This window comes from Ziziphus jujuba, chromosome 8, assembly GCF_031755915.1.
Source record: "Ziziphus jujuba cultivar Dongzao chromosome 8, ASM3175591v1".
NCBI classification, from domain to species: domain Eukaryota; kingdom Viridiplantae; phylum Streptophyta; class Magnoliopsida; order Rosales; family Rhamnaceae; genus Ziziphus; species Ziziphus jujuba.
Genome location: NC_083386.1, coordinates 1,602,871 through 1,630,740, shown reverse-complemented (window position 1 = coordinate 1,630,740; position 27,870 = coordinate 1,602,871). Strand labels below are relative to the sequence as shown.

At 31.3% G+C, this 27,870-nt stretch overlaps 5 protein-coding genes across 7 annotated transcripts; 2 read left to right on the top strand and 3 right to left on the bottom strand.

Moving 5' to 3' along the window:
* The first annotated feature begins 892 nt into the window (after positions 1-892).
* Positions 893-6,817, top strand: LOC107412780 (glyceraldehyde-3-phosphate dehydrogenase GAPCP2, chloroplastic). Its single transcript, XM_016020601.4, has 14 exons — positions 893-1,294; positions 2,184-2,281; positions 2,365-2,432; positions 2,513-2,551; positions 3,506-3,606; positions 3,910-4,022; positions 4,157-4,256; positions 4,364-4,510; positions 5,022-5,082; positions 5,183-5,280; positions 5,413-5,555; positions 5,679-5,762; positions 6,223-6,312; positions 6,438-6,817. The coding sequence occupies exons 1-14, from the start codon at positions 1,199-1,201 to the stop codon at positions 6,490-6,492; spliced, it is 1,293 nt and encodes a 430-aa protein (XP_015876087.2). The 5' UTR covers positions 893-1,198; the 3' UTR covers positions 6,493-6,817.
* A 667-nt stretch (positions 6,818-7,484) lies between these two features.
* On the bottom strand, positions 7,485-9,346 carry LOC107412754 (protein-S-isoprenylcysteine O-methyltransferase A). Of its 3 annotated transcripts, XM_016020569.4 has the most exons (3): positions 9,187-9,346; positions 8,545-8,607; positions 7,485-8,457 (listed from the first exon to the last, which is right to left on the bottom strand). In XM_016020569.4, exons 2-3 carry the CDS (start codon positions 8,603-8,605, stop codon positions 7,808-7,810), a joined length of 711 nt encoding a protein of 236 aa, XP_015876055.3. In that variant the 5' UTR covers positions 8,606-8,607; positions 9,187-9,346; the 3' UTR covers positions 7,485-7,807. The 3 variants fall into 3 exon arrangements, with proteins under 3 accessions (XP_015876055.3, XP_015876058.3, XP_015876056.3); XM_016020572.4 differs by lacking the exon at positions 8,545-8,607 and having other exon boundaries at positions 9,187-9,344; XM_016020570.4 differs by lacking the exon at positions 8,545-8,607 and having other exon boundaries at positions 7,485-8,544; positions 9,187-9,343.
* Positions 9,347-12,105: 2,759 nt separating this feature from the next.
* LOC107412756 (annexin D3) lies at positions 12,106-15,294 on the bottom strand. The gene is made up of 6 exons (XM_016020574.3): positions 14,978-15,294; positions 14,134-14,279; positions 13,788-14,015; positions 13,053-13,265; positions 12,872-12,961; positions 12,106-12,631 (listed from the first exon to the last, which is right to left on the bottom strand). The coding sequence occupies exons 1-6, from the start codon at positions 15,141-15,143 to the stop codon at positions 12,428-12,430; spliced, it is 1,047 nt and encodes a 348-aa protein (XP_015876060.3). The 5' UTR covers positions 15,144-15,294; the 3' UTR covers positions 12,106-12,427.
* A 4,286-nt stretch (positions 15,295-19,580) lies between these two features.
* Positions 19,581-22,017, top strand: LOC107412758 (annexin D4). Its single transcript, XM_016020576.3, has 6 exons — positions 19,581-19,701; positions 20,096-20,268; positions 20,361-20,579; positions 20,932-21,156; positions 21,271-21,342; positions 21,524-22,017. The coding sequence occupies exons 1-6, from the start codon at positions 19,656-19,658 to the stop codon at positions 21,731-21,733; spliced, it is 945 nt and encodes a 314-aa protein (XP_015876062.3). The 5' UTR covers positions 19,581-19,655; the 3' UTR covers positions 21,734-22,017.
* Positions 22,018-23,329: 1,312 nt separating this feature from the next.
* LOC107412759 (annexin-like protein RJ4) lies at positions 23,330-26,652 on the bottom strand. Its single transcript, XM_016020577.4, has 6 exons — positions 26,488-26,652; positions 25,170-25,315; positions 24,565-24,783; positions 24,176-24,391; positions 23,975-24,067; positions 23,330-23,729 (listed from the first exon to the last, which is right to left on the bottom strand). Exons 1-6 carry the CDS (start codon positions 26,567-26,569, stop codon positions 23,526-23,528), a joined length of 960 nt encoding a protein of 319 aa, XP_015876063.1. The 5' UTR covers positions 26,570-26,652; the 3' UTR covers positions 23,330-23,525.
* Positions 26,653-27,870: the final 1,218 nt, after the last annotated feature.

Here is a 27,870-nt window from a genome sequence, read left to right as displayed (position 1 = left end):
TAGATGATCACTCAGCACTTTGTATTGTTTAAAATCTATACCTAGACCTGAATACGACTGATTTTTCAGATTTTACATTTAATACAACTTTTGATTGTACTGGATACATTCAGATTTTACATTCAGATTTTACATTCATACACACACATAAATAATTAAATACAACTTTTGATTTCCCTTTGGCAAAAAATCATCATTCTTAATCAATAGCATCCAATTCATGACTGGCAAAAGAAGATACATAAAAATGTTTTAAGAGTGTATAAACAATAATATAATAGATTTCTAATTTATCAAAAAAAAAAAAAAAAAAGAAGAAGAAGAAGAGTATACAATTAATTGCCATCCAGATTGAGTTGTTAAATTATTAAATCTATAATTTACAAATATATAAAAAAGAATTGCATTTGGGTTAGATTACGTGATAATTTTATTTTAGAACGTTTCTATTCAGTAGTTTCAATAATCAATAATTTCCAAAATTAAACCCAACCTTTGCAGCTGAACTGTACGAAATGTAGGGAAAAAAGGATCCAAAATGTTGACCGGTCGACCAGCAAGTCGGCAGCAGGACCAGCCCCAAATCTTTAATTCTCCAAAAAGCCCATGACAAGGATACCGAGAAAAGGCCCACAACCATCCCACGTGGCTCTCGGTGTCTCCGTGAAAATCTTCTGAGTCACACTCTCACTAACGCCGCGACAAACCCACCTACCCATCACCCCCTGCGGTCCATCTCACCCAACCCACCATCCAAAACCCACAGATCACAGCCGTTAATCATCTGGGGCCCACAAATAGAAAACGTGGAAAAAGGCACCGGATTCCTACCCAAAAGGCTTGCTTCAGAGTTTTAAAAGAAGTTGTTTTATGATCGAAGAAGAGAGTTCTTCACAGAGATATAGCGACACAACTCCATAAGAAACTCCGCTGGAAAATTTTTAATTATTTATTTTTTTCTTTTCGTATATTAAAAAACAAAATAGTAAAAAATAAAAACAAAAGTAGTATTTTTTTTTTTTTTTAAAGTTTAAATATTTCAGGGAGGAGGGGTATTTCTTGGCTGTGCCAACTCCTAAAAGGCATATAAAGGGGGGTTCGGAAGACTGATTGGGTTGGGGTTTGGTTGATATTTAGGGTTTGAAGAAGCAGAGGGAGGTGGGTGTTGTTGTTGTTGTTAAAACTTTTTGGTTCAACAATGGCCCTTTCTTCTTTGCTCAGATCTACTGTCGGAGCTTCTCTTGTCGAAGCTTCACGCTCCGACCTCTCTCACTCTTTCTCCGATCGTTCCAAGGTCCTCTACTTCACCACCTTCTCTCTCTCTCTCTCTCTCTCTCTCTCTCTCTCATCTTCTTCCTCCTTTTCATTTCTCCTACTTTACCGTTTTTTCAAAGCAAGAAATTCCATTTCTTATGTCTTCCAAGATTCACACTTCTATTGGTTTCCTTTGTTTGTGTATATATATCTCTCTATATTATATTTTGAGGAAATGAATCGCTGAACTCCTTTACTTTGTCTTTTTGGAAAAGGAAAAAAAAAAAAAAAAACTTTTTTTTTTTTTAATGGATGCGTTAGTGTAACAATTATTTCTGGGAGAAAAGATAAATGCTTTAGCTTGACTAAGCCTTATTGTTGAATTACTTAAAATTAGTTTTATATTGGATTTTGATTGATTTTTCCTCTGAAAGTTGGAACCGCTGATTTGCCTTTTTTTTAATTATTTTTTTATATCTTCTTAAAAAATTATAATATGAATAGATGGATTTTGGCTTTGATTGTTACATTTTTTTTTTTTTCACTGGATGAAGAGCATCGATTTGAGCCCAAAAATTTTTTTCTTGTAAAAGATAAGCCTTAGATTTATTATTTAGTATTTTTAAAGTACTTTAATAAAGATGCCATGGAAATTTTTCTGTCTTTTGCTCGAAAATGTTTAAATTCCATCACAACACTAAACTAAAAAGATTGTTTCCAAGCTTTGTATGGTTAAAGTTGAAAATTTTTATTGCGATACGTGGTATTTTATGAACTTATTTGGCCGATATAATTGTGTTTATAGCGTAATTTGCTGTTCATAGTCTAATGTTATCTTTATTTAATTCAAGCTTCGAATTAGCACTCTCTGTGTGTATATTTGCATATATCTTTATACTAAAGTTAATTTTGTTCAAGTTATTTTTCAGGTCTCTTGCGGTGCTTTCAATTGCAATCTGAACTCTTCCAAAGTGCAATCTAGCATATTTGGCACGGCTGTCCCAAGTGTATCATATTCTACAAAAAAGTGAGTAACTCAATATTTCTAAATTTTATGGATTTCTTGGAATCATTTCTCGGACTAAATGAATATTGGCACATGTTATTTAGGTGTTGTAATGCCAAGGTAATCCAACCCATCAAAGCAACAGCCACTGAACTGCCACCCACAGTTAAGAGTAAGAAGAGAAAACATGTTGCAATGTGGTGTGAATTATTTTCTCACAGTCTTTTACTTATTCGTATTTTTTCTTTTTAGAATCACAGACTCGTGGAAAGACAAAGGTTGGGATAAATGGTAAGTTTATCAAGGATGTGTTCAATTTGTTTGATTTAGAGCATTATTCTTCGCAGTCAACACCTTATTCTGTATTTGCAGTTAAAACAGTTTAACCAAACCAATTAAAATTAGACCTTGGGAAATTCTGTATATAAAAACTTCCATCCTGCCAGTTTATATTAAAGGAGATGACAGATTATCATCTTTAACATTACTCTATCTTATCCTTGAATTGCAAATAACCAACCATAGGAGACTGACGTGGTAACTGATAGAATACATATGAGTAGTTTAGTAGGCTTTTCTGATAAGAGTGCTTGCTTTCCTTTTGTGCCTTCTAATAGCTTTGGACGTCTTCTCCTAGAGGATTCATCACATTGTTTTAGACTACGTTTACTATCAAATTTGGGTTCATTTCATGGTGTTATTTATAGTGGGTATAATGTACTGAGAGTTAGCTATGGAATTTGCATTCTTGCGTAATTTACACTGAGAGTTAGCAATGGAATTTGTATTCCTGTGTACCTTGTTTGGTAATTGATACATGATACATTACTTTAACTGGGGTTTTATTGGGGTGGGGCAGGTGCAGAAAAATTTGTTGGAGAGAATGACATTTTAAAGCACCTTATGGTTAAAAACTGGTTAGGTTGCTGGTTAGTTGGCAGATTGGATGAATTGTGGGTTGTTTGCAAGTGTTTGGTCAAGGTGTTGTTCTATGTCAATTGAATATGAAATGTGGACATGTGTATTTAATTTGCTAAGAAAACATGCTTCATATATAATGTAGGAGCCTTTTATAAACCTTAGAAAATAAAGTAAGGCTTTTCTGATCTCAGATTCTTCATTTGTGTTACTTTCTACCTCTTAAACTAGGACTTTGTAGTTGAATAATTTTCGAATACAATGCATTTCACCCTTTAAAGGGTTGTGTGTCATTAGTATCTGTTGACAAGGGCTTAACTTGAGCAGGTTTTGGTCGGATTGGAAGGTTGGTTCTACGAGTAGCAACTTCTAGGGATGATATTGATGTGGTAGCAGTGAATGATCCTTTTATTGATGCTAAGTACATGGTAAGGTTGTGTAATTGTTATTGGTAATGGATTTTTAGTCATGAGCATCGTATGATGTACTTATGTAATTGTCAGTCATTATATTCTAAGATCAAAATGGTTTGGTTAGATTTTTTTACTGCCAACTCTAGTGCTAATAGTTCTGTATAGTAACCAGTTTCCTCTATTCAAATGGTAATCCTCTTCAAATAATATTGGTTTAATTTAAATGGTAATCCTCTTCAAATAATATCGGTTTAATTTAAATGTATTCTTTTGTTCTTATCCGGGGTTAATTTACTGTTGGAATTTATTCTTATCCAGGCTTACATGTTTAAATATGATTCTACTCATGGAATATTTAAGGGAGGCATCAGGGTTATTGATGATTCCACCTTGGAAATCAATGGGAAGCAGGTTAAAGTATTGAATAAAAGGTATTGTTTGGCAAACTTCAGCACGGAAATATAAAATTATTACTGGCATACCATGAAGGGAAAAGTGAATGCCAGCATCAGTTATTCAATCATTTTGAAACACTGTAATCTAAAGTTTTTTGTTCTTTTTCCAGGGATCCGGCTGACATCCCTTGGGGTGATTATGGTGTTGATTATGTTGTCGAATCTTCTGGGGTTTTCACAACAGTTGAGAAGGCTTTGGCACATAAAAAAGTTGGTATTTTTTAGTTTTTTTGCTTTCTTTCTTCCTTTTTTATTTTTTTCTCTATCATTCACAACATGCATGGTTAACATGAGATTTGTTTTAATTTATTTCGTAGGGTGGTGCAAAGAAAGTTGTAATATCGGCTCCATCAGCTGATGCACCCATGTTCGTGGTTGGAGTAAATGAGAAGACATACAAGCCAAATATGGACATTGTTTCCAATGCAAGCTGTACTACTAATTGTCTTGCTCCTCTTGCCAAGGTTTGGTTGCATCTGCAGAATTTGATTTTAAAATTTCTGGGTTTTTTAATGAATATTATTGGGTAGTGATCATTATTAGTTGCAAGGAAGCATCTCTGTTAAGTTAATTTTTTTTTTTTTTGGGTCCTTTTTAATATCCCTCATTCTGGTGATATTAAACACGTTACTATAAATTTGTTCGACTGCTGTTAACAAGTTGAAGATTAGTATTTTCCACATATTGCTCTACATTGAATTGACAACTTAATTATGTTATGTTTGTTTTAACTTCATTCCTTGTTTGAAAATATTTCTTTTGTTACTTTGGAAATGTTAAAAGTTTCATCGTCATTGTATCAATCAGATTTATTATACTGTGTAATTGTCAAACTGGTTTAGAATTTGGATTCAATAACTAATTGTGTTTTATCGTTTTGACAAAATGGTATGGCATCTTCTTTTTAAACTTCCTGCTGGAATAATTTTTTTGTCAAAGCTCTATCTCATGCTAATTCCCAAATACTTTGTTTAGGTTGTTCATGAGGAATTTGGTATTCTTGAAGGCCTAATGACAACTGTACATGCAACTACAGGTATCCTTTTTTACCATGTCAGTGTGTTGCTTAGATTTTTGTGCTGTTTCTCTCTTCATTTTATGGGGTTGGTAAATAGTTATTTTTTTGTAATGTTCAGCAACACAGAAGACTGTTGATGGCCCTTCAATGAAGGATTGGAGAGGAGGTCGTGGAGCTGGACAAAACATTATTCCTAGTTCAACTGGTGCTGCAAAGGTAGATTTCTGGGCCTAAATTCATATAAATTTTTATATGATATTTGTTGTTTTTCATTTTAAAGTTTTAGATTTTAGTCTCATTTTATTTGTTTTTAGAGATACCAGTTTGATTTTGTGTTGGAAATTGTAGGCTGTCGGAAAAGTTCTGCCAGAACTTAATGGAAAGCTTACTGGAATGGCGTTCCGTGTTCCTACTCCTAATGTTTCAGTTGTGGATTTAACTTGTCGACTTGAGAAGAGTGCTTCCTATGAAGATGTCAAAGCAGCCGTAAAGTATGTTTGTGTAAAATATCTAGTTTTTGTGCTATTGTTAAGAGAATTGATCTATGCATGTCCAGCCATGCCCTATGTTAAATCATTAAGATTGTTACGTATGATTTTTGATCTTTCAAAAAGGTATGCATCAGAGGGACCACTTAAAGGCATTCTTGGATTCACAGATGAAGATGTTGTGTCCAACGATTTTGTTGGCGACTCGAGGTATAATTTTTCTCTGCTGCATTCTTCTTAATTTTGTTTTATGATGAAAGCTGTTACATAAAGTTTTATCAGTCATGTTTAAATTTATAGGACTATTTTTGTTTTATATTTTGGTTGATGATGACCATACATCAAGCTTCAATTGACACTTGGGAAATGGCAAATCAATCAATGCATTGCGTACATAAACATATTACATAAAATGGTGCATAAGTAACAAAAATATACTTGCATTACACTTATAACCTGTATGATGGTGAACACTAAGTAGGTTAAGAAACAATAAAGTAATAATTGAAACTAGTTTAATCAACATTAAAACTAATTACAATTTGATATTATCATTTAACTTAGACTAGCTTCTTTAAGTTGGTGAATAAAATTTGTGTAATGGTGAAGTGTTCTCGAAATAAGACTGCATTTTTAAGGGCTTAACCTTAATCAATTTCTGTTGTTCCAGGTCAAGTATATTTGATGCAAAGGCTGGTATAGGCCTTAGTAAGTCCTTTATGAAGCTTGTTACGTGGTATGACAATGAATGGGGATACAGGTAAAAACATCTTTTTTTTCACACTCAATTGCTTTGCACCTTAGGCACATTTAGACACAAGCCTTTCTGGTGGTGTCCAGCTTGTGGATAACTGAAGGTAAACTTACTTTTTCCCTCATTGACAGCAACCGAGTTTTGGATCTCATTGAGCACATGGCATTGGTGGCAGCAAACTACTAAATATGAGTAGAGATGAAAAGCTGCTATGTCAACATTTTTTTAGAGTTTGGCTGGAGAGGTAGATATACAATTAGGATTTTGGGTTTTTCTTTTTATTTGAATGAGAACATTTGTTAATATGCGAGTTTAAAATGTCTCGCATATGATGCAAAATGAAAATAATGAAAATTCTATATGCACGAGCATTCGACATCTATTTTGTCTGGATTGTATCATAATATACATTTTCATTGGGGGAGGATCCTGTTTTCTTCTTTCCGATTAGGTTTGACAGGTTTAAAGATGTTAATTGGATATTTGATGCCAAAATATTTCATTTCCCTTCCCTGTGATTGTGTATGTAGGTTTTGCTCGAGACAATTGAAATTCCCTCATATGAGGGCGTATTTTGGCTTTGCGTTAATTAACTCACTTTGCGTATTTACAAAATGGAAGAGTGCATTCCATCTCTATATATATATATACCTTATAATTTATTCAATTTTATTTGAAAGAATCAATTACTTAAGATAACTTAGGTGATGAACACTTTGTTACACTTAGAAAGAAAACTTGCTATAATGATCAATTTGAAATTACTGTATTTTCCTTTTTCTTTTGGGATAAATAATAGCTTTTCGCTAATTTGCTACAGATTTGAACAGACAGGTAAGGAAGTATGGTTTTTACCAACTTGGTTAATTGCATTCTTATTTGAAATTACTGTTACACTTAGAAAGAACTTGCTATAATGATCAATTTGAAATTACAATTCGTATTAAGGTGTCATTAGCTGTAAAAAGAAAAATACTAGAGTTTCATATTTGGATCAAAACAGATTACGTTGTGTCATAAACTTCTCTTAAAAGTGTAATTCTATAAGCAGTATATTAAGAATACTGGTATAGTCAACCTCTTTTGCCATAAGCCAGTCTTTCTAGCTTGTTCATTGATCTTACATCATATGTATGAAAAGTACAAAACATGCAGTTACGTAATGAAGATGCTACGTCTAAGACCAAAGCAGCGAAAAGCATAAATATTTTAATGGAAATTTGTGCTTAAGACACAGCGTTAGGGGTGAAGCCTTGAAAAATTTGAGTACAACAATCACTCTGTTTGTGTTCCATTCCTAGTTATGCGGATCATGTCAACAGGGCTTAGTTCCAAACAAGCACTTTGCCAAAAAGAACTAGATAAATAACATAATCTAAACTACGACCACGGAACAACTTCCAATTTCCAAGCCCTTTGTGATTACAGCATTGTATTTGTAACTAAGCAAAGACACGTATAGCAAGATGAAACTAACCATGCCTGAAAACTCAATTTGTTTTTACCGTATAAATGGCACACCGGAATGAACTCGTCGTGCATACTCTTCATACTGAGGACCGAAAAACCGTCTCAAGAAATACTCCTCATACGGTATTCGTTGTGCAAAGAAGCGCCAAACAACATAAGCAAATGCAATTGTTGACAACGGATTACACAGCATTATCTGCGTGCCAACTGCCCAGATCAAGAAACCACAGTATCCTGGGTGACGAACAAACTTATAGATTCCATGAGTAACCAGTTTATGATGTTCCACGTGACTAGTCCTGATCAAATGTGTGAAGGACCTACCAGCTGTTATAATTGCTAATTTACGTATGATTTCCCCTATGACGACCAGTGCAAGTCCCATATTGCTAACCCACCAGTGTTCCTTCAGTTCAGGGACTAAAAGAATTTCAACAAAATACTCCAGGAATGACAAGATCATTGCAAGAATGTAGTGGTTGCTGATTAGAAGAGATGCGAGATTGACATTTGATATGCCATGAATAACAAGTGCTAATAGGTATTCAGAACCATGGAAAAAGGCTAATGCCAGTAACATCTGAGACAACTGTCTGGCAGCCGTATAAGTTAATACTAGCGCCATTTTTGTTGAAAGGAACTCAACCAAACTTTGTTTCCAATTCACAAGTTTGACAGTACCTAAAAGTATTCAACCATCTCAGAAATCAATATTTTTCAACAAGCATTAATTATGAAACATCTTGGTGGGTTTTTTTAACTTCACACCTGAAAAGGGTGAAAAGCTTTCTGATATTAATACTGAAATCTTTCGCTCCAAGAATGACATTTCTGTGAAACAATGGAAAATAACAAAGGGGGGGAAAAAATGAACATAGAGTTTAGAGGATGTGTGTATAGATTGTCAGCAGGAAATTCACAAATACAATGGTTATGAACAAATACAAGATAACTACTACTAAGCTTTATCTATGCATACAAGATGAACATAGAAAAAGTTGAAAGAAGAAAAAGAAAAGAACACAAACTTCTTTACAAATTTTACACCAAAAAAACAGTTTAGAAGTGATAAATACACATTTTTGAATAGATATTTCCCATTTTAACTTACTTCAAGTTTATTTAGTTAATAGAATACAAAAGTTTAAATCATCAATCGATGCGATTTGTCAAAAGCAAAATTAACAGCTTTTCGCAGCTACCAAACAGAGTGTTCAATACAATATCAACAACAAATAAGCGGAACACCTAAATATAGCCAATAAAAATCAAAACTTTTTTCATAAGCCACTCGTATCGAGATCATAGAATGGATAAAATGGGCAAAAAGCAAAATTTAGTAACTTGAGCAAAATTTAGGAACTTATAATAATTATACAAAATCAGAGATCAATGATAGAAAATACTGACCATTTTGGAGGTGGATGAGAAGAAAAACCCAGCCTTTTTCTTATTTATTTATTTATTTTTTTTCAGTTGTGCAAGGCAGAATGTAAAGAGAGAAAGAAAGCTAGGGATTCTTGAGCTCCTTTTCTCTCTCTTCAAGTAATGAGAGCCCTCGGGTCTCTGTATCTTTCTCACATCATGTAAGCCTGCAGTATCTGCTCCATATGGAGCCCGCGGTACCTGCTCCATATAAAACTTGTCTTATGTGATGGGCTGATTTGTTTGATTTTCCTTCTGTGCGCATAACCTTTTAAACTATATACACTCTCAACATGTGCAAATTACCAAAAAAACAAAAAAAAAAAACAAAAAATAAATAATAAAAAAAAATGAAGAAGAAGAAGAAGAAGAACCTCTTTTATTGTATTACCAAAGATTCAAAATGATTTTTTCCCCCCTAAGTTCTATGTGAAGAGTTTTTCTAAATAACTAATTAATATTTATTTAAATTATTTTAACTTTAGGGTGAAAACATTTAGTACAAATACTACATAACGCTATTTTTTTCACTGTACATGTTACTAAGTTTACCTACATAAACCAACTCGCTATAAAAATTTACATGAACATATATCAAAAATAATAATCATAAAGGAAATCCACCAATGGGGCCAAAATAATTTTTACTACAAAATTTTCTTCCATTATGTTATGACAAAAATCAAAATTTTCTTCAAGTTGTTTCTGACAATTATTATTCAAAATATTGAATGTTGTATCGAGAAGAATATTTACAATATTTATTACTTGCATAAAAATAAAAAAATGTTTCATTATCAACATAGACAAAATATTGTAAACAAAATTAAAAAAAAAAAAAAAGTTTTAAAACAAACACAATAATTCAAGTACTTCAAAATGATGCTCTTCGATTTCCAATTCAACAACATGACCTGTAAACTCACAAACATGGACTCTAAACTCAATTCAACAAGATGACCTGTAAACTCACAAACATAGACTCTAAACTCCATAGATTGTCAATTATTTGTGGAAGTTGAAGTGAGTGCGCTAGTCATGCTGCTTTTCCTTTATGATCAATCTTAATGCAACCGAACCACCTTGCTATTATCTCCTACCAACCTTAGGATATCAACTACAACAAAACTGCTAACTATCAAGTGTTGTGCAGATAATGGTGCAAATTAAAAGAAAGATTAGAACCACAATACAGACATGTATTTTACTCACAATTCTATTACCCAAAAAAATCTATCTATGTATATTACTCACAATTCAAATTTCATATGGAATATGGAAAATGTACCCAAAAAAAAAAAAAAAAAAGAGTAAAGCCAAAATACTCACAAATCAAATTTCAAAGCGAAAAGAAAAAATATCATGATTAGCCTATGTCTGCAAGTTAAAAAATTGTGTGATCGAGTTCTGTGTCCTAATTAACACTAATAATTTTTCCCTCATGTTATTAACAAAAGACTACCGATTTTCATAAACAGAAAAAAATAATAAAATAAGTAATTCTCAATTATACAATACCTTCAATGCCTTAACAATTTCAAAATTAGAATGACTCAAATCAATGTGCGGTGTGACTATTTTGTTTTTGATGTATAACCATTATCTTTGTCATTCCATGTGAATCCAAATTTGATTCATTATTATCAATTTGTTCTAGTAAGCAAAACATCTTGAGGGTAATGCTTGAACTTTATAAAATTGCTTGTAGTGTGCATATAATATTCTGTGTAATATTGCATTTGTATTATAACATTGTGTAAAATAGTATATTTTTATTATAAAAATTTGAATATGAATAAAATATATGATTTCAACAGAATTAAAACTCTTAAATATGTGTAGATTAGATCACAAAGTTCTAATTAAGAAGTCTTATTGTAAGATAAAATCAGTATTTTTTTTAATTAATATTGAGTTTTCATAAAATAATTATTAACCCACACAACAATATTTTCTAATGGAAGAATTAGCTTTTAGCGGGATGTCTACATGTAAACTAATTTATATAATATTATATATATATATATATATATATATACATACTATTACCAGTTTTACATGCATCAAAATATTTACAAATTTTATTTACTTAAATGACATAAATTAATATTGATATTATTGGTTGCTATATTTATATAAAAGAATTTTTAAATGGAGACATGAATAAAAAATAAATAAACTAATTAATCATATATTTTATCATGTTATTTGGTAAATAAATTTGGTGAATATTTTAATAACTACAACATATTATAGTTTTGCTTCTTCTTTTTTTTTTTTTTTTCCTCCATATTTTTTTAAAGAAATTCTTACCATCAGAAAATGGTATCACTGGTTGTGCAAAAAGATTGTAGTACATAAATCATTTGATACTTTTACTTGAGAAATTTAAGCTTTTACTTGACAAATTGCCATGAATAGCAATTGCTAATATTCAGAACTGTGGAAAAGGCGAATGCCAAGAATATCTGATATGATTGTCTGAATGCTGTGAAGTTGCATACTTGCTCCGTCATTTTTGGTTGGAAGGGGATTGAAATCAAATCAAACTTTGTCTCCAATCCGGTCTTTGGAAATGTACTAAAATAACATTGAACTATCTCGATGAAGGGCTATAATGTTTTTCTACAGGCCCTAAACAAGTAAATTCTTTGAGGGTTTTTAACTTGTAATAGTTGTATCAGCTTATAGTTGAAAAGAGTGAGCAAAACTATATATTATTATATTAAAATTTGAGACTCAAAAGAATGACATTTTGACATTGATGTCGTAAAACATTGTACTTCATTTGAAAGAGGTGATAAGAGGAGTTAATATTTTCAATTATCCATCAACTTGATGATTATTTCAAATTCTTATAAAACCAAAGCGAAATCTTAATGAACAAAACAGGTATGGCAGCCATAAAAAAATAGAACTTTGACATAATCAAACAGTTGTAAAACAAGTACAATTCTTCCATAACCGAGCACTTTCTTGTCATAAGTAAAGTCCTCATACCTTGTTATTGCCCTTGTATATTCTGATGGATAAACAAACTAAGCTCAAAACATGAAGATTCTATACAAGATCATCATAAATATCAAACCTAGAACCACCATATTTTAAGGTCTCAGATTTGTGTCCTATGACACTCCCTATCATCACTTTTATTCTAAAGTTCCAAATGCAGGCACACCATGGTTCATAACCCAATGAAAACAGGGGTTCATACAGGTTGGACCAATCAGAATCTTGCTCCAAGCAAGGTTAACAAGAAGTTCTTATAGTCTCCTGATGTGTCGCCTTTAACATCGTCATCGAGGCTGGCTTTGTACAGATTGGTATAGTGCTCTCTGATTTTCATGGTGTCAACTTCTGCTCGGGTTACGATGGCTCTACTTAGTGAGTCTTCATCTGTTCCCAGCCCAACAATGGAATCTCTGATAACCTGTTGGTCATCCAAGAAAAAGAAGGAAGTCATAATGTATATGGAATCGAAATCTAACAACAAAGGAATCAGCAATGATGTGTAAAAGGAAAGTGTTAACTTCTGCAGAACTACATAAAGGTGGAAAAATGTAGCTTAATAATTGCATTTAGTCAGAAATTCAGTAGGAGTGACAATACTAGGAGTAAAAACTGGCCAATAATATAATTTTTTTCCGTATAGATGGACAGAAAAAACTACCTCTGCGAAATGCTTCTCTGGAGATTCTATGCACACAGTCACCGTTTTCAAAAGAGATTCCAAATCACCATTACCACAACTTTTAATGTCCTGTCAAGGAAAGTGTCCAATGAATAGCCCAGCAAAAGCTATAAAATAAAGAAACAGGTATTTCTTGATTAATCAACTGCAGAGACAATACCTGATCAATGGGGTTTCCATATTTTTGCTTGTAACACTTAAAAGTTTCTCTTAGCTGAAATATATTCCTAGTGCTGAGAATCCATACAATAAGGTCATGATCTAACAGCTTTTTTTCGATGCCTTCATGTAATGTAGATGCCTCTGAATTGGCAATAGCCAAGTCCACCACCTCTTCATCAAATCTGTAGGAGCTCACTAGACCCAATAGAAGCTGTGTGATACACATATTGTGAGTCAAGAGGACGCATTGTCATGCTAGATTGAAAGACTGAACCATAAGTATAAACTACATCGCAACAGGCTTGCTTGATTATATTCTGGGAATTACTAATCAACTTACAGCTGATCAAGTGATCAAATAATAGATTTTTGAGTCTCAAAACTTTCTGAGGCTCTTTTCACATCAAACTTTTTAAAAGAAACTAAGCCACTATAAGCAGCAGCTCAAGTGACCTTGAACTTTCCACATGCGGTGCGAAAGAATTTCTTTTTCCATGCCAATTTATTTTAATTAAGAAAATTAATTGATTAAATTTGCAAATAGCAATGTTCTTGCGCACTTGTTAAGCATCAACTTTATATGCCAGTTTCCCACAAGTCCAAGCAAAGCAGTTGACCGACAGAAAAGGAATACTACGAAATCTCGAAGATAAGCTATTATACAAAAACATGATGTGATTCTTCAATAAAACACTATTTCAAGTGTTGTTTGTATATACAAGAACCCTTTTACCTTCATGAGGGGTGCAGAAACCGTAGAGGCAATGTCCTCTTCAAGTGAAGACTCATAAAGAGAACAATAGGCCTGTCTCACTGCTATCAAGTGGTGAGGAGAGGTTGTGCATGCTATCTCAACTATGACTTTTAGGTGTTTAACACCCCTCTTATGCTTCCTTAAGGCGTCATTTGCCAATTTCGCATCCCTTTCATGTGGATCATATGCCCATAAAAGCACTGCTTTCTGTCAAACACCATTATTATAATAGTTATTGTATAGGCATTTACATTATCGCAAGTAACAACTGGTTTAAAATTTTTTTCTTGTTTTCCAAATTATTATGAAGAGCAAAGATACATACTCCAAAATCTCCAGAAAGTTCAGAATCGAGACGGCTAATGAGGGACTCATTGTAAAGCTGCTGATAAGTGTCTTTGATTTTCCTTCTTTGGCTTGCATTTCTGTGTCCTAATATCCATATTACTTCATTTTCGTCTGTTCCTAATCCTATAACACAACCCACATAATTAATAAATAAATAAGAACCACAATCAATTCATTGAAAAATAACAGCTAATAATACCAAAACCCAGGCAGCATAAAAATCCAAAAGAAGAAAGAAAATTAGAAACTGGAAACGATCAAACATGAAATAGCCAAATCACCAAAAATCAAAAGCAATCCAAAAATAAAAAATAAAATAAAATAAAATAAAAGAAGAAGAGTAACAAGAGACAGATAAAAGTAATCTAAATAGATAACCAAAACAAGAAAATTCAGTTGACGCATACTGATTGCGCAATGAGTTAACCGATTTGCCACTAACCCATTAAACAAAAACCAAAAGAATGCGTATAAAAAAATAACTGAAAATCCAAATGAAGAAGAAAATTAGGAATGGAAAAGGATCAAAATTCAGTCCCATGATGCTGAACCAACGAAAGAAAATAAAAAAGATAAAAGAAGGAATTCAGTTTCGGGAAGCATATTGTAGCCGATTCATTAACCAATGACACATTATCAAAAAATAAACAAATAAACGCTCTTAAACTCGCAAACTTTCAGTATTTACTCCCATAAACAGAAAAGAAAACAAAAAAAAACAAAACCTTCGATAAGAAAGATATAAAAATATATATACATATATATGTACATCAAAATCAAAAAATGGAAAAGCGAAGAGAGAGAGAGAGAGAGAGAAGAACCATCAAAAGCTTGTTTGAGGCGCTCAGAGTCCTGAGCCGGAGAAGGAACAAGTTCGGGTACTCTGAGAGTAGCCATTCCGTGGTTCTTCGAAAACGATACCGTCTCATTCAAACTTCTTAGTTTATGCTCTGAACTACTACTTAGTCTTCGAAATAGTCCCTGCATTTTAGGCCCCTTTTTTTCTTCTTCTTCTTCTTCTTCTTCTTATTTTTCTTCTCTCTTTTCAGTTTTAGTTTCTGTTAGCTTCTCTCTCTCCGCGTTTGCCTCCAACCTCGCTGATTTTCAAGCTTTTTCTCCGCGAGAGCACCTTTCTTTTTTCTTTGACTAAAATACCCCCTCATTTCTGGCCAAATCACTGTAATGCCGTGCCTTTGTATTGAAATTTAAAATTTCGCAAAGCTTGGATTGGATAATACTCAAGTCTTTGCGCATGTGGAAAATGAGTAATAATATTTTAATATCTGACAACGTGTCGCTGTTTTTTTTTTTTGTTTCATTTGAAACCCTCCGAATTTTTCCGTTTTGCAAAATAACCCCTAGTCCTTGCTTTCTATTAAAATGGGATATGCACCTCTATTTTTATAATTTAGGAATTAGGACACAATGTTTTGCAAATTATAATTTTCTCCTACGTCCTTGAAGAATTACAGTTAGCAGTCCTTACCATAATAAATACAGCTTGTTTTCTTCTGCTACTTAATTTTTTCATTACTCTTGTAGTAATAGCTAATAGGATGTTTCAAAAACATATATCTTAAACATATAAATTGTCATAACTATCCATTAATTAGTTAATATGTTTTTCTTTTTATCAAACTAAAATATTATTAAATGAGATGAATTTAATTAATAAGTTAATCACATCTACACATAAAAATATTAATTGACATACAATACAACATATATAAAATAATAATAATAATAGATGCATCATTTTTAGATAGTTAGTTTAGTTAGATATTGACAATTTTTTTGATAGCAAATATACTGTTATTATTTTATTTACTAAAGGTTGATAGAAAAATAATAATATCACTATCTATACATTAAAATAAAAAATGTCATTCCGAGTTTGAACAAGGTAGATCCAGGATAATGTTTTTTTTTTTTTTTTCTTTTTTCAATAGATGATCCAGAATAATGTTAATGACCTACTTTTCAATATACTTATATTTATGAAAATAATATATTTCCTATCAGAAAGAAATATGAGTATATTTTATGCAATTTTTTTTTAGTTACAATTGATAATTACTTTGACACGTGAGTACCTTCTGTTTAGAAAATAACTAACAATACCATCAAAGTTTTACTAGCAAAAAGAAAAAAATTATTATCAAAGTTTAGCAGATGAAGGCTTTTTCCCTTTTTTCTTAAGTCAAGATTTTATTGAAAAAAAAAAAATATATATATATATATATATATGTATATGTATAGGGAAAGAGAGAATTTTTTATTTTTATTTTTATTTTTTTTAAATGAGACATGTATCACATTGGTTGTTGTGTAGTTGTCAGAACAATTACACAGCTGTATTGATTTGATTGTTTGTTTATATTATTATTTTTTTCCTTTTAAGGTTAACTTCACACATGTCTCTTCTTTCTAATAGACATATATTTTCTTCATTTTTTTTTTTATTGAAGTTTACTATTTTTTATTACTCTCGTTCTCCTTCTTTTTTTTTTTTCCCCTTTTTTTTGGCTAAGAACTCTCGTTCTTCTTCTAGTAAGTTCTATAGGTAAGTAATTAAATTTAAATAATGCCTGCCATCATAATTTATATATATATAATTGAAATCCTACGGATAATATTGTTTGAAACTTGCATCGCTATACGCCCATGTGGGTTCATACACTACAATGCACAATATAAAGCACAATATTCCTTTTCTTTTTTTCTTTTTTTTTAATTTATGTAGAGGTGTGAATTCAAAATTATAGTAAAGCTGTTACCGCTCATAAGGTATTCAATAAAATCTTAGGTGCCATTACCAAATACGTGTAGTTTTTTTTCCGAGATGGGCTTGCCTCAGAAGTCAGAACCCTCATCATTTCCCTCAACCAAGAATATCCTGCAAATCAAACAGTTTTGCCTTCAATCCAAGCTTCTAATTTGAGGTGGGATATTATGCCAATTATCTTACTCCTTCCATGGTTGATAGACGAAATTTTTGCTGGCTCTGGCCTAGTTTTCAAATCAAAATGGAATAAATATTTAATTATTAAACTTATCTCATAAAAGATTCTGTAAGCTGTGAACTGATTAATTAACTCTTATGTACTGGAGAAGATAAATAATAATTATCAACATTTTCATCACAGGTATTGGTAGACCTCACATGATCATTTAGTTTTGTTTCGCATGTGATTCAGGTGCCTCATCATGAACAATATATATATATATATATATATATTTTGAAAATACAGCTAATAATTAATTAAAATATTAGGTCATCCTTTCAGTATGCACTAAAATATTAATTTTTAGTTTTTAAAAACATAAAATTATTCTTTCATGAATGATTATCTATATTTAAAAACAAATTTGTACATTATCAAACTAAATCGAGGTATTCCATTGATGATACTAAATTTCTTTTAATTAAAGCTTACAAAGAAGAGATTCTTATACTTCTACATGACCAAACAAAATAATTTTCTTTGATATCTTTTAAAATGCTAAAAAAAAATCATGATTTTAATATTACTCATAATATTAGAATAGTCTCCCATTTTTTTAACAAAAAAAGAAAAGAAAAGAAAAGGAAAGAAAACTTAGGTACCAAGTAATTTTTATGACTTTTTTCATTTGTTTGTATCTAATTAAATCCTAGCTTTTGTATGCAAGCCTGTGGAACATCATTTAATAATATTGGATATAGTTTATAATAAAATTGATACCTCTCATTGAAGGAAGAAACATATGTACCATGAATTAGCTTAGCTGTCTGGCAGCTCATGTCCATATATGAAACTTACTTTGCCTCCTCCTAAAGAAGCAGATCGCCCGTACAGATTTTTTTTGTTTCTTTGGGTGACAGATGGCCCATACAATTTTCTGTGACTTCCCATCAATAATTGTTATATATAACAAAATAAATCCTATAAAACCAGACACCCATATTCACATACATTCCAATCACATTTATCCCAAAAGAAATAAAAGATATTATATTTATTATTACTATGTATATATATATATAAATATATTGCGATAATATATATTAATGGTTTGTACCTACCACTTTGTTCCCTCGAAGTCATCGTTACCGGCCAAAAAGTAATGAACTTACGGACAAGGATTATTAATGTACTCGTACACATGTGGTTCATATGATTCTTTTGAAAAATTGAATAAATTATATATTAAACTAATTTGCTTTTTGGACCTTCCTCTTTGATCAAATATTATGGTGGTGCTTGTAAAAAAAAAAAAAAAAAAGGGAGTACATGTCCTAAGTATATAATATGTTATAATGTCAAATTTTTCTATGACATATACCATATTTATTTGGATTAGAGCTCATTTTTTAAATTAATGAATAATAAAAATATTTTTGTCAGTTTTTTTGGAATAAAACTTTCATTTCATATATATTGCCCAAAAAACAACAATCATTTAATAAGATATATGATAATGAAGTCTTTTATTTATTATGTTTTTAATTTTGGCAACTTTGTTCATATTTATATATATGTTATATATGTATTCTCAAACTACAAACATTAATGTGAGATAGAGAAAGTAGTAGTTTAATAAAAGAAAGTTAACTTAATCTTCATACTTATAGGTTCATAGTTAAAATTCAAATTTTGATAAACTTTGTGATTATCTCAAATGATCCCATACTATTGAGTTTGAATAGTGTAAGATATAAAGAAATGATAATCATATATTATATCATAGTTCATTGTTTAGAAAAATTAAGACAATATATATATATATAACCTTAATGTACGGATGAGTTTTACAAAATTAACATATTTCATTTGCAATTAAATGTAGCAATTTGCCATGTATTATATAGAATTAATTTTGAAACATTAAATGTTTTATAAATATTGGAGGGATACATATATAACTTTTATATTTTCTTGGCGGAAAACAAAAGCAAAAAGAAGTTGGGATAGATGTACAATTACCATGTTTTCCTGGTGAAAAACATAAAATCGAAACAAAACTAGGCTCATTTAAACATACACCAAAGTTTGAGGACATAATTGAAAGAAACAGCATAAATTGAATAATAAAGTTTTTTAAAAAATAATAAAATAATGTAACGCATTCGCTGTTGTTTTTTAAATGAAAAATTAATCAAAGACTTTTCAACGTTGCACCCATTAATTTTAAATTAATGCTTATAGCTTATTTAATTATTTTAAATAGTATTAATTACTTAGAAGATTGGCACATGGCAATTCACTATTGATTGTTGAGTTGGGTTGATCTACCATCTTTACAGCGTGTTATTATTTATTTTTATTTCATTATTGCTATGTTCACATGAGTAGCAAAGTTACAAAAATGCCCATCAACATGAAATGACGAAAATGGCCTTGAGTTTCCATATAAATAAAAGCATAGCAGCGAAGCTCACTCATTGCGCTTATTTCTGACTAGTTACTTGCCCAAAGTGAGTCAAGGTCTCCGAATTTCACACAAACAAGCCGAACAATGGCTCTCTCTCATGACTTGGGGACTCTCACCAAAGCTTTCTCAGGTTCTTCGATTATTTATTTTCATTTTTTCTTTTCTCTTGTTTTCCATTTCAATGATTTTTATTGTTATTATTTTGAATCAGTTTCTAAGTGTGATTTTTAATAATTTAACTGAAAATGACCAAATTGTTGCTCTAAAAGTAAATTCCATTACTTTCACATTCTTCTTCTTTCCAATTTCAGTATTGAATTTCATCGTCTTCTTTCTTCATTGAAAAATCTCGTTACCTCCTCATACTTATATTGTGGGTTTTTTTTTTTTTGAAAAAAAAATTATTTACTAAAAATGAGCTAATATTACCTTCACTCGTTATATATATATATATATATATATATCTATAAATGATGATATAAAAATTCATTTTTAATTTTTTTTTTTTTATGTTGATTTGGAAGGACTGGGAGTGGATGAGAAGTCGTTGATATCAATACTGGGAAAATGGCATCCAGAGCAGACCAAATCATTCAGAAAAGGTTCTTCGGATTTCTTCGTTGAAGATGAGCGTCTATTCGAACGCTGGGATGATCACCGTCTCAAGCTTCTCAAGCATGAATTCTTGCGCTTTAAGGTTTTCTTTTTTTTCCTCCATTTATTATTTTTGTTTTTCCAGTTTAAAAAAAAAAAAAGGAATTATAAGATATTTTTGGTGATGATGATCAGAATGCGGTGGTGCTGTGGACCATGCATCCATGGGAGAGAGATGCTCGTTCGATTAAGGAAGCCTTGAAGAAGGGCCCACAGTCTTACGGTATTATTGTGGAGGTTGCATGCAGCAGATCATCTGAAGAACTCTTGGGAGCTAGGAGAGCTTACCATTCCCTCTTTGATCACTCCATTGAAGAAGATGTGGCCCACCACATCCATGGCACTGAACGCAAGGTGAACTTCATCATCACCATCCTTAACCGCTCCCACATCAAATTATTTTCTATTATTATTATTATTATTTTCATGTTTTGTTTAAAAAATGGCCATCCACTCGGAAATATTAAGCCCGATTTCAGGGTTGAAAGCCCATTGGTGCCCAACATGCCAACATATTCTACATTGGTCATTTCTATAATTTCTAAATACACCCAACAAACATATATCGAGACAAGACATAAGAAATATGATTAATAGTAGGTGTATAGAGTTTTTTTTTTCTTTTTTGGGTGCATTTAGAATTTCTTTCTTCATTTCCTTCATTTTCAAAATTGTAAATGATGATTTCCTTTTTGGTATTGAGTAGCTCTTGGTGGCATTGGTGAGTGCCTATAGATATGAAGGACAAAAGGTGAAGGACGACACTGCAAAATCTGAGGCAAAGACACTCGCTAATGCCTTTAAGAATGCAGATAACAAAAACCCCATTGAAGACGATGAGGTGGTAAGAATACTATCCACAAGGAGCAAGCCTCATCTTCAGGAGGTCTATAAATATTACAAGAAGCTTTATAACAACAACATTGATGAGGTAAATTATTAATAAATGAATTTATTAATCAAGTTGTTCAAGGGCATTTTGTTATTATTTTATAATTATTTTTCATAATTAATTGTTGTTTAAAGTAATTTGCTGTTTTTGTAGGATCTTGATGGTGATTTGAGGTTAAAAGAAACAGTCCAATGTCTATGTGCTCCTCATAAATATTTCAGCAAGGTAATTAAGCCCCACTTAATCATGTACTTGAAAATTGCTTACTAGTATTTTTTAAAACATCAAAGAAGAAATCTTTTTAATGAATAATTTGAGTTTTTAAATTCGAAAAATAGTTTCTTGGCACATTATAAAACAAATCTATTACAGGATAATGCAATGCCTCTGAGTTTCTCTTCCTTAGGTATTGGAAGCAGCAATGAGAAATGATGCAGACAAGAGTACCAGCAAGGGACTCACAAGAGTAGTTGTTACTCGAGCCGATACCGATATGAAATTGATCAAAGAAGAGTTCCATAGTGAGTATGGAGTTTCCCTATCCAAGAAAATTGAAGATTCAGCTTATGGAAACTATAAGGATTTTTTACTTACCTTGATTGCAAGAGGAGACTAATTGACAATGCATCATAACGAAGTTTTATATACCAATCGCCATTGAGATGTTCGAGCTTGTTTGGCTGTGGGTTAAAAACAACTGTTTTTAGTTTTTGAAAAGTAAGTAACAAAGTTTCAACTGCTTGACCAAGAAAGGAGCATTAGTAGAGTTTCGGTCGATTTGTTTTTTCTTTGTTAATTGTTGCTGTTTCTTTCTGTTGCTATTGTTCTTTTTATTGTAAAAGTATCTTGTTACCATTGAGAACTATAATAATAAAAGTGCTAATTAATTCGGCTTCTAAACTACTTTCTGTCTTTAGTAGACTAGATATTCAAATAGTTTCAATACTTTATTATAATATCTTAAAATACAATATCACAATCATGCCTTGGAAATTAGAAAAAGGAAACAAGAAGTAATATTTATATGTATATACATATAACTGGCAAAATCGAAGAATTTTAAGCACAAATCAAGTTAAGACTAAAGAATAAATTTATCAAGTAGAAGTATCAAATGATGCATGTATTTCTATCTTTTTGCACAGCCAGTGATACCATTTTGTCATGGCAAGAATTTCTTTAAAAATATATGGATTAAAAAAAAAAAACTAAACGGTGGTTTATCAATAATGCCTTACTAAACTATAGCATCACCTTAGTTCCTCTGTTTATGTTTGTTTTTCCATATTCAAAATGCATGTTGGGGGACAATATAATTCTGCATACAGATTCTAGTTGAAAGGAGTTCCTACATATTTAGTAACAAAGTTGTGGTACGGTGCTCTGTTAATTCTATATCGGCAGCTATTCGAGAAGTGTTAGCAAGATTACAGAAATTTTACCATTTTGTTATCATAATGTTATTTTATTAAATCATTATTTAAACGGTTGATAATGCAACACTAGATACAAATATTACTATGCACAGACAATAGCCATGCATTGAACATTCCGCAACTGTTCCAATTAAAGCAATTAAATTGAATCAATCATATATTATAGACTATATATATATATATATATATTTGTGGCTTTTGGATGGAAAATTGAACTGGGAATTATTATGTATAAAATGGCACTCTAAAACACAAGCTAATAAGTTGAGGATTCTGATGAAGTAGCTATATTTAATCCCACTTTTGTTAATCAACAAATGCTTTTCCTTTCCTCTTTAATCGAAATATTCAACAGTCATTAAAAGAATTGAATAAACCAAAAATTTCTGAAAACCCAACAATCGAAAATTATACGTATTGTCTTTTGTTTTTGTTCAAGAAATATAACCTATTTTATATATGGTTAGACACTAAGCTATTAAAGAATGATCCGAAATTTAAAAATATAATAGAAGGGGCAGTCTGACATAAATCCTATTGATAGACGGACAATTACCCAAAACCAAAATCATTCAGGGGGCTTTTCACTGAACAATGCGATATCTAAAATGTTCATCAGCTTCTGTATTCCCTAGTGGGTCCACTGCGTAGGCGTCCTCATTTTTTTATTTTTTTTGGGTCTTCTTATCTTCATATTATTATATGTGTTTATATTTAATAATAATTTTTACATTGCACGACGTGAAGTGTGTGGTCTTCCTCGTTGTAGTTGAATCTAAAAAAGCAGTCTTTAATGTTTATAGAATTCAAAACCATTCAGAAACAAAATGGTCACACAGCAAAGCACATAGAAAAAGAACCCCAGACAGACAAACTAAAAGCAGAGTCTTTCTAAGCAACAAACTAAGTACTCAAAAGAGAAATTAAACAGGAAGCGCCATTAATCCAACCATAAGTTGAAGAAGATCAAATTCAGTATTCCTTTCCAAGCAGAGTGAGGAGGAACCTCTTGTAATCTCCAGAAGTTTCTTTGGCCACAACCTCTTCAAGAGGAACACTGTTTTTCTTGTAATAAAGCTCCTTGATTACCTTCAGATCCTTTTCTGCCCTTGTTACTATTACTCTTGTCACTGAATCCTCATCTGTCCCAAGTTTTTTTACTCCATCACGAAGAATCTACATGCTCATGTTATAAAATAAAAAAATAAAAAAAATCATTATGTATTTTGTTTGAATGAAATTATCAAGTAAATATAAAATTACTCATCATAACCAATATGTATGCTGCAGCGAAATTACTATTATTATTATTAGTATGTTTGTTGCATAGAAATTATTATTATTATTATTATAAAAAAGTGAGATTCATAAAGCACATATTATAATTCTTTTTATTTTGTCTTGGTTGGGCAATGACACACCTTTGCAAAGTATTTGTGGGGATCAGTGAGGCATCGAACGGTGGTATGTAAAGCCTTCTGGAAATCGTTAGGAGGAGAATCACCCAACAAATTCTAGGAAATTATAAGAAACAAAATAAAATATATATTAGCAATCAGAAATAATAACAATAACTAGGATGGAATTGGTAAATAGAATGTGATTTAGTAATAGAGTATTACCTTGGTGATGGAAGTGGCATGTTCTTCTCTGTAGCGATTGAAGATGGCATTGAGCTGTGCCTTACTCCTTGTAGTCAAGATTCTAATAACTTCATCACTATTGAATGCCTTTTCTTTGATTGCCTCATGAAGAATCTCAGCTTCTGAATGTCCCAATTTTCTGTTGTCTATTTCTTCTCCATCATATCGGTATGAGCTCACTAAACCAACCAAAAGCTGTACAATACATTTCTCTTTTTATATTTTTGTTTATATATGTTACAAGAATATGATTAAATCAACTAATTCATATATTATTTTTGTTATAATTATACTCGTATCTTTTTGACACTAAAAAAAAAAAAAATGCACATTAGTTTCGAGAAAATAAAAAATGTATAAGTACATACCTTGCGGAGGTCGCCTTTGGTATGTGCAGCAACATCTTCCTCCAAGGAATGCTTGTATCGATTCTGGTAAGCCTTTCTCACTTCCAAGAGCTCATCGGGGGATCGAATGCATGAGATCTCGATGATCACTGTGGAGTCAACATCAGATTTCTTGATCGCCACGTGTGCCAATACCGCATCACGATCGGCTGGGTCCAGTATCCAACGGTACACAGCTTTCTGTAAATTTTCTCCCCAATTAGACACCAAATTAATTCCATTTTGTTACTAAAATATACTTTGTGTTATTAATATTCCATATAATCATGCAATATGGGGTATATAACCATTCAAAAGGACTTGGAAATTGTTCTAAATTTAATATTATTTAGCTGTCCCTTTCCACCATTTTTCTCTGTTTCATTTTTTTGTTTTTTAACAAGATCGGATTAATACACCAATTTGATGATCACTATGCATGTTTTTGTCCATTAATAAGCATATGTGCTACAAATTATGGTATCATATTACACATATAATAATGACACCAATAATGATATTAAAGAAGACAAAAAATAAAAAATTAGGAATTTATATAGAAAAAAAGAAAAAAATGAAAGCAAAACCTCAAAATCTCCAGTGAGCTCTGACTCAAGGCGCTTGACAAGATCTTCTTGGTAAAGTTGTTGGTAAGCTAGCCTGATTTGCTTCCTTTGTTCTGCATTTCTGTGACCCAATATCGATATTATAGCCTTCTCATCAGTGCCCCATCCTAATTAATTTATGAACCACAACAATGACAACCAGGGAAAAACAAATCCCAATTAATATTATGGTATAAATATATACATGCTATATATATATATATATATATCGTTCTGCACTGAAGAAAATTGAAACCTACTACTTTATAGGTACATTATTTGCATATATTGTGCCAAAATATCCAAAAAGCAAGATGTTCGATATTAACTATTGAAGAAATTAATATACAGTTGTAATAAAACTAATATATAATAGTAATAATATTACCCACGACAAGCTTTTCGAACAACTCTGCAACTTGATTATTCATCAAAAAAAAAAAAAAAAAAAAAAAAACTCTGCAACTTGATTGCTTTCACTGTTGAGCATATAATAATTAAACATGCGGGAGAAACGTTGCCAGGGAACACTTAAAGCATCCACTGTTGAGCTAATTAATTAATTCATTTATCTATTAATTTATTGTTCTTATTTTTCTAAAAGAAAAAGTATGTTTGTAGTGATTTTATACCCCAAATATGCATTTTATATAGCACCACGGACCCAACCACCTACCCACAGAGCTTTCTTTACAGGATTACTAATACACAATACATTATTATATCACAAATATATTTTTAAGTTAAATTTGGGGTAAAAATATATATTAAAGAAAATAGATACATCAATTTAATTAATATTAATCAACATACCCCTTTCAGTGCTCGACAATCAATTGAGATATATGCATACAGAGAGTACTTTTTTTTTTTTTGGGTGGTTGCTGAGGTAATTGTTTTATAAACCAAAATCCGAAGGAAAAGCCTACAACGAGGAGTAGGCATCATGGCCCATACAGAGAGTACTTTTAGGTGTGAATTATTTGGTCTAATTCATAAATAAACAAACCAATAATTATTAATTGGCAAAATTCATAGATATATAGGGGGTGGTGGAGGTGGGGGTTAATTAGTACTTAGTTTGGTCTCAAGTCCTAAAGGTTTTTTCAAAGGTTTCAAAAATAATATTAATAAGTAGTATACCTGAATTTAACCCATATTCAAAGTTAATGATCTGAACAGAAAATTAATGGAGTAAATCAGGAAAAATGAAATAAATCATCAAAAAGAAAGAAATTCATCAAGCACATACATACATCTATATATATATATATATAGGGAAAATAATCAAATAAAATACCTTGGCATGCCTTTCGGAGAGCTTCAGCATCTTCAAAGGCTTGAGGGTAGTGTTCTTGAGAAATGAGATCAGAAGCCGCCATTGTTGTTAATCAAGTAGGACTGTGTTTTCTTTGCTCTCTCTCTCTGTCTTTTTTTTTTTTTTTTTTTTTTTTTTTGGGTTGCTGGAAGTGTTTGCTTTCTCTTTCTCAAAGAAAATGCAAAATGAATTTGGGTGAATATATGAACGTCTTGTCCAAAAACCCTCCTATTTATACTATATATATGGCATCGAAATTAACGCCAACTCATAATAATCATGTTTGAGAACTTAATCAGCGTTACTTTACATGTGAAAACTTTTGTATCCTTACGTCATTAATATTCCTCTTCCAACCTTTATTTTGTTTAACAAAGAAATTAAGAAGGAAATAAAAGTTATATTAATTGTTCTCCCATTTGTGTATGCTATAATTTAAAAGTTTTGGAGTGAGTGTGATGGGATTTGCCGATTTGGTAAATAGTATAATGCATTGTTTTGGCATTTTGTGTTTGCATGGTGAGCACGTGGAATGACACAGCATCAGCAGGGACACATTTCTTTTTTTTTTTTTTGGCTTGCTTATTCTAGATTTTCTTGCGCGGATGTATATCTTTCGCATAGTACGTAATTACTAAGTAAAGGGGGAAAAATATTATAAATAATAAGAAAAAGGCCAGCTTTTACAGGCGGTACGTTGCCATGTCGCTTCTTCTTCCTTTTTCGTTTGCCTGTCTGGATTCCGCATCTACGTTATTTAAGCCTCTATGAAAAGAAGAAAACAAATTTAGTATTATAAAGAAGAAAAAAAAAAAATGCCATTTGGTATCTCTCTAAAATTTTCCCTCATTCTTCCATTCATTTTAAGTACGTACACATGACCAATTAAATTTACAATAATACTTTTCAAAATAAATTTTCTAATATAAATTTAATGGTCTATAATTAAGAAGTTTAGCCTCAAATTGGAATTGATTAAGCAAATAATAGATATAGATATGGTGCTCAACCGAAAATATGCACATTTTCATAAAGAAATATATTTTTAATATAATGAATTTTTGTCCTTTTAGAACAGGTCTAATCAGCAATAAGTAATAACCGTACGTAATAATCTTCCAAGACATTTATAGAAAATTATACTGAATTTTCAGAAAGAAATATATATTTTATACAGTGAGTTCTCTTTGGAAACATTTAGCCTATAGGAATATGCGTCAATTGAAAGGAGAATGGTCTACAAAGTAAGAAACTTTTTGTTAAACAAACTAGGAGGTTGTAATTACTCATAACCTCTTGCATTACTTTTTATACTTTATACTACCTTTGTCCAATCCTCTACATTTAACATACTGATCAAAACAA

Bases quoted from the DNA above. Each gene is read 5' to 3' on its own strand.
- LOC107412780 (XM_016020601.4), top strand. From the start codon at position 1,199: ATGGCCCTTTCTTCTTTGCTCAGATCTACTGTCGGAGCTTCTCTTGTC. The intron at 4,023-4,156 runs GTATTGTTTGGC...TTCTTTTTCCAG, and splicing joins GTTAAAGTATTGAATAAAAG to GGATCCGGCTGACATCCCTT. The intron at 5,281-5,412 runs GTAGATTTCTGG...TGGAAATTGTAG, and splicing joins GTTCAACTGGTGCTGCAAAG to GCTGTCGGAAAAGTTCTGCC.
- LOC107412754 (XM_016020569.4), bottom strand. From the start codon at position 8,605: ATGTCATTCTTGGAGCGAAAGATTTCAGTATTAATATCAGAAAGCTTT. The intron at 8,458-8,544 runs GTGTGAAGTTAA...GAATACTTTTAG, and splicing joins AAGCTTTTCACCCTTTTCAG to GTACTGTCAAACTTGTGAAT.
- LOC107412756 (XM_016020574.3), bottom strand. From the start codon at position 15,143: ATGCAGGGACTATTTCGAAGACTAAGTAGTAGTTCAGAGCATAAACTA. The intron at 14,016-14,133 runs GTATGTATCTTT...GGTGTTTGACAG, and splicing joins AACTTTCTGGAGATTTTGGA to AAAGCAGTGCTTTTATGGGC. The intron at 12,962-13,052 runs GTATTGTCTCTG...TTTCCTTGACAG, and splicing joins ATGGAAACCCCATTGATCAG to GACATTAAAAGTTGTGGTAA.
- LOC107412758 (XM_016020576.3), top strand. From the start codon at position 19,656: ATGGCTCTCTCTCATGACTTGGGGACTCTCACCAAAGCTTTCTCAG. The intron at 20,580-20,931 runs GTGAACTTCATC...GGTATTGAGTAG, and splicing joins TCCATGGCACTGAACGCAAG to CTCTTGGTGGCATTGGTGAG. The intron at 21,343-21,523 runs GTAATTAAGCCC...TCTCTTCCTTAG, and splicing joins CTCATAAATATTTCAGCAAG to GTATTGGAAGCAGCAATGAG.
- LOC107412759 (XM_016020577.4), bottom strand. From the start codon at position 26,569: ATGGCGGCTTCTGATCTCATTTCTCAAGAACACTACCCTCAAGCCTTT. The intron at 25,316-26,487 runs GTATTTTATTTG...TAAATTAATTAG, and splicing joins TCTCCGAAAGGCATGCCAAG to GATGGGGCACTGATGAGAAG. The intron at 24,784-25,169 runs GTTTTGCTTTCA...GAAAATTTACAG, and splicing joins AGCTCACTGGAGATTTTGAG to AAAGCTGTGTACCGTTGGAT.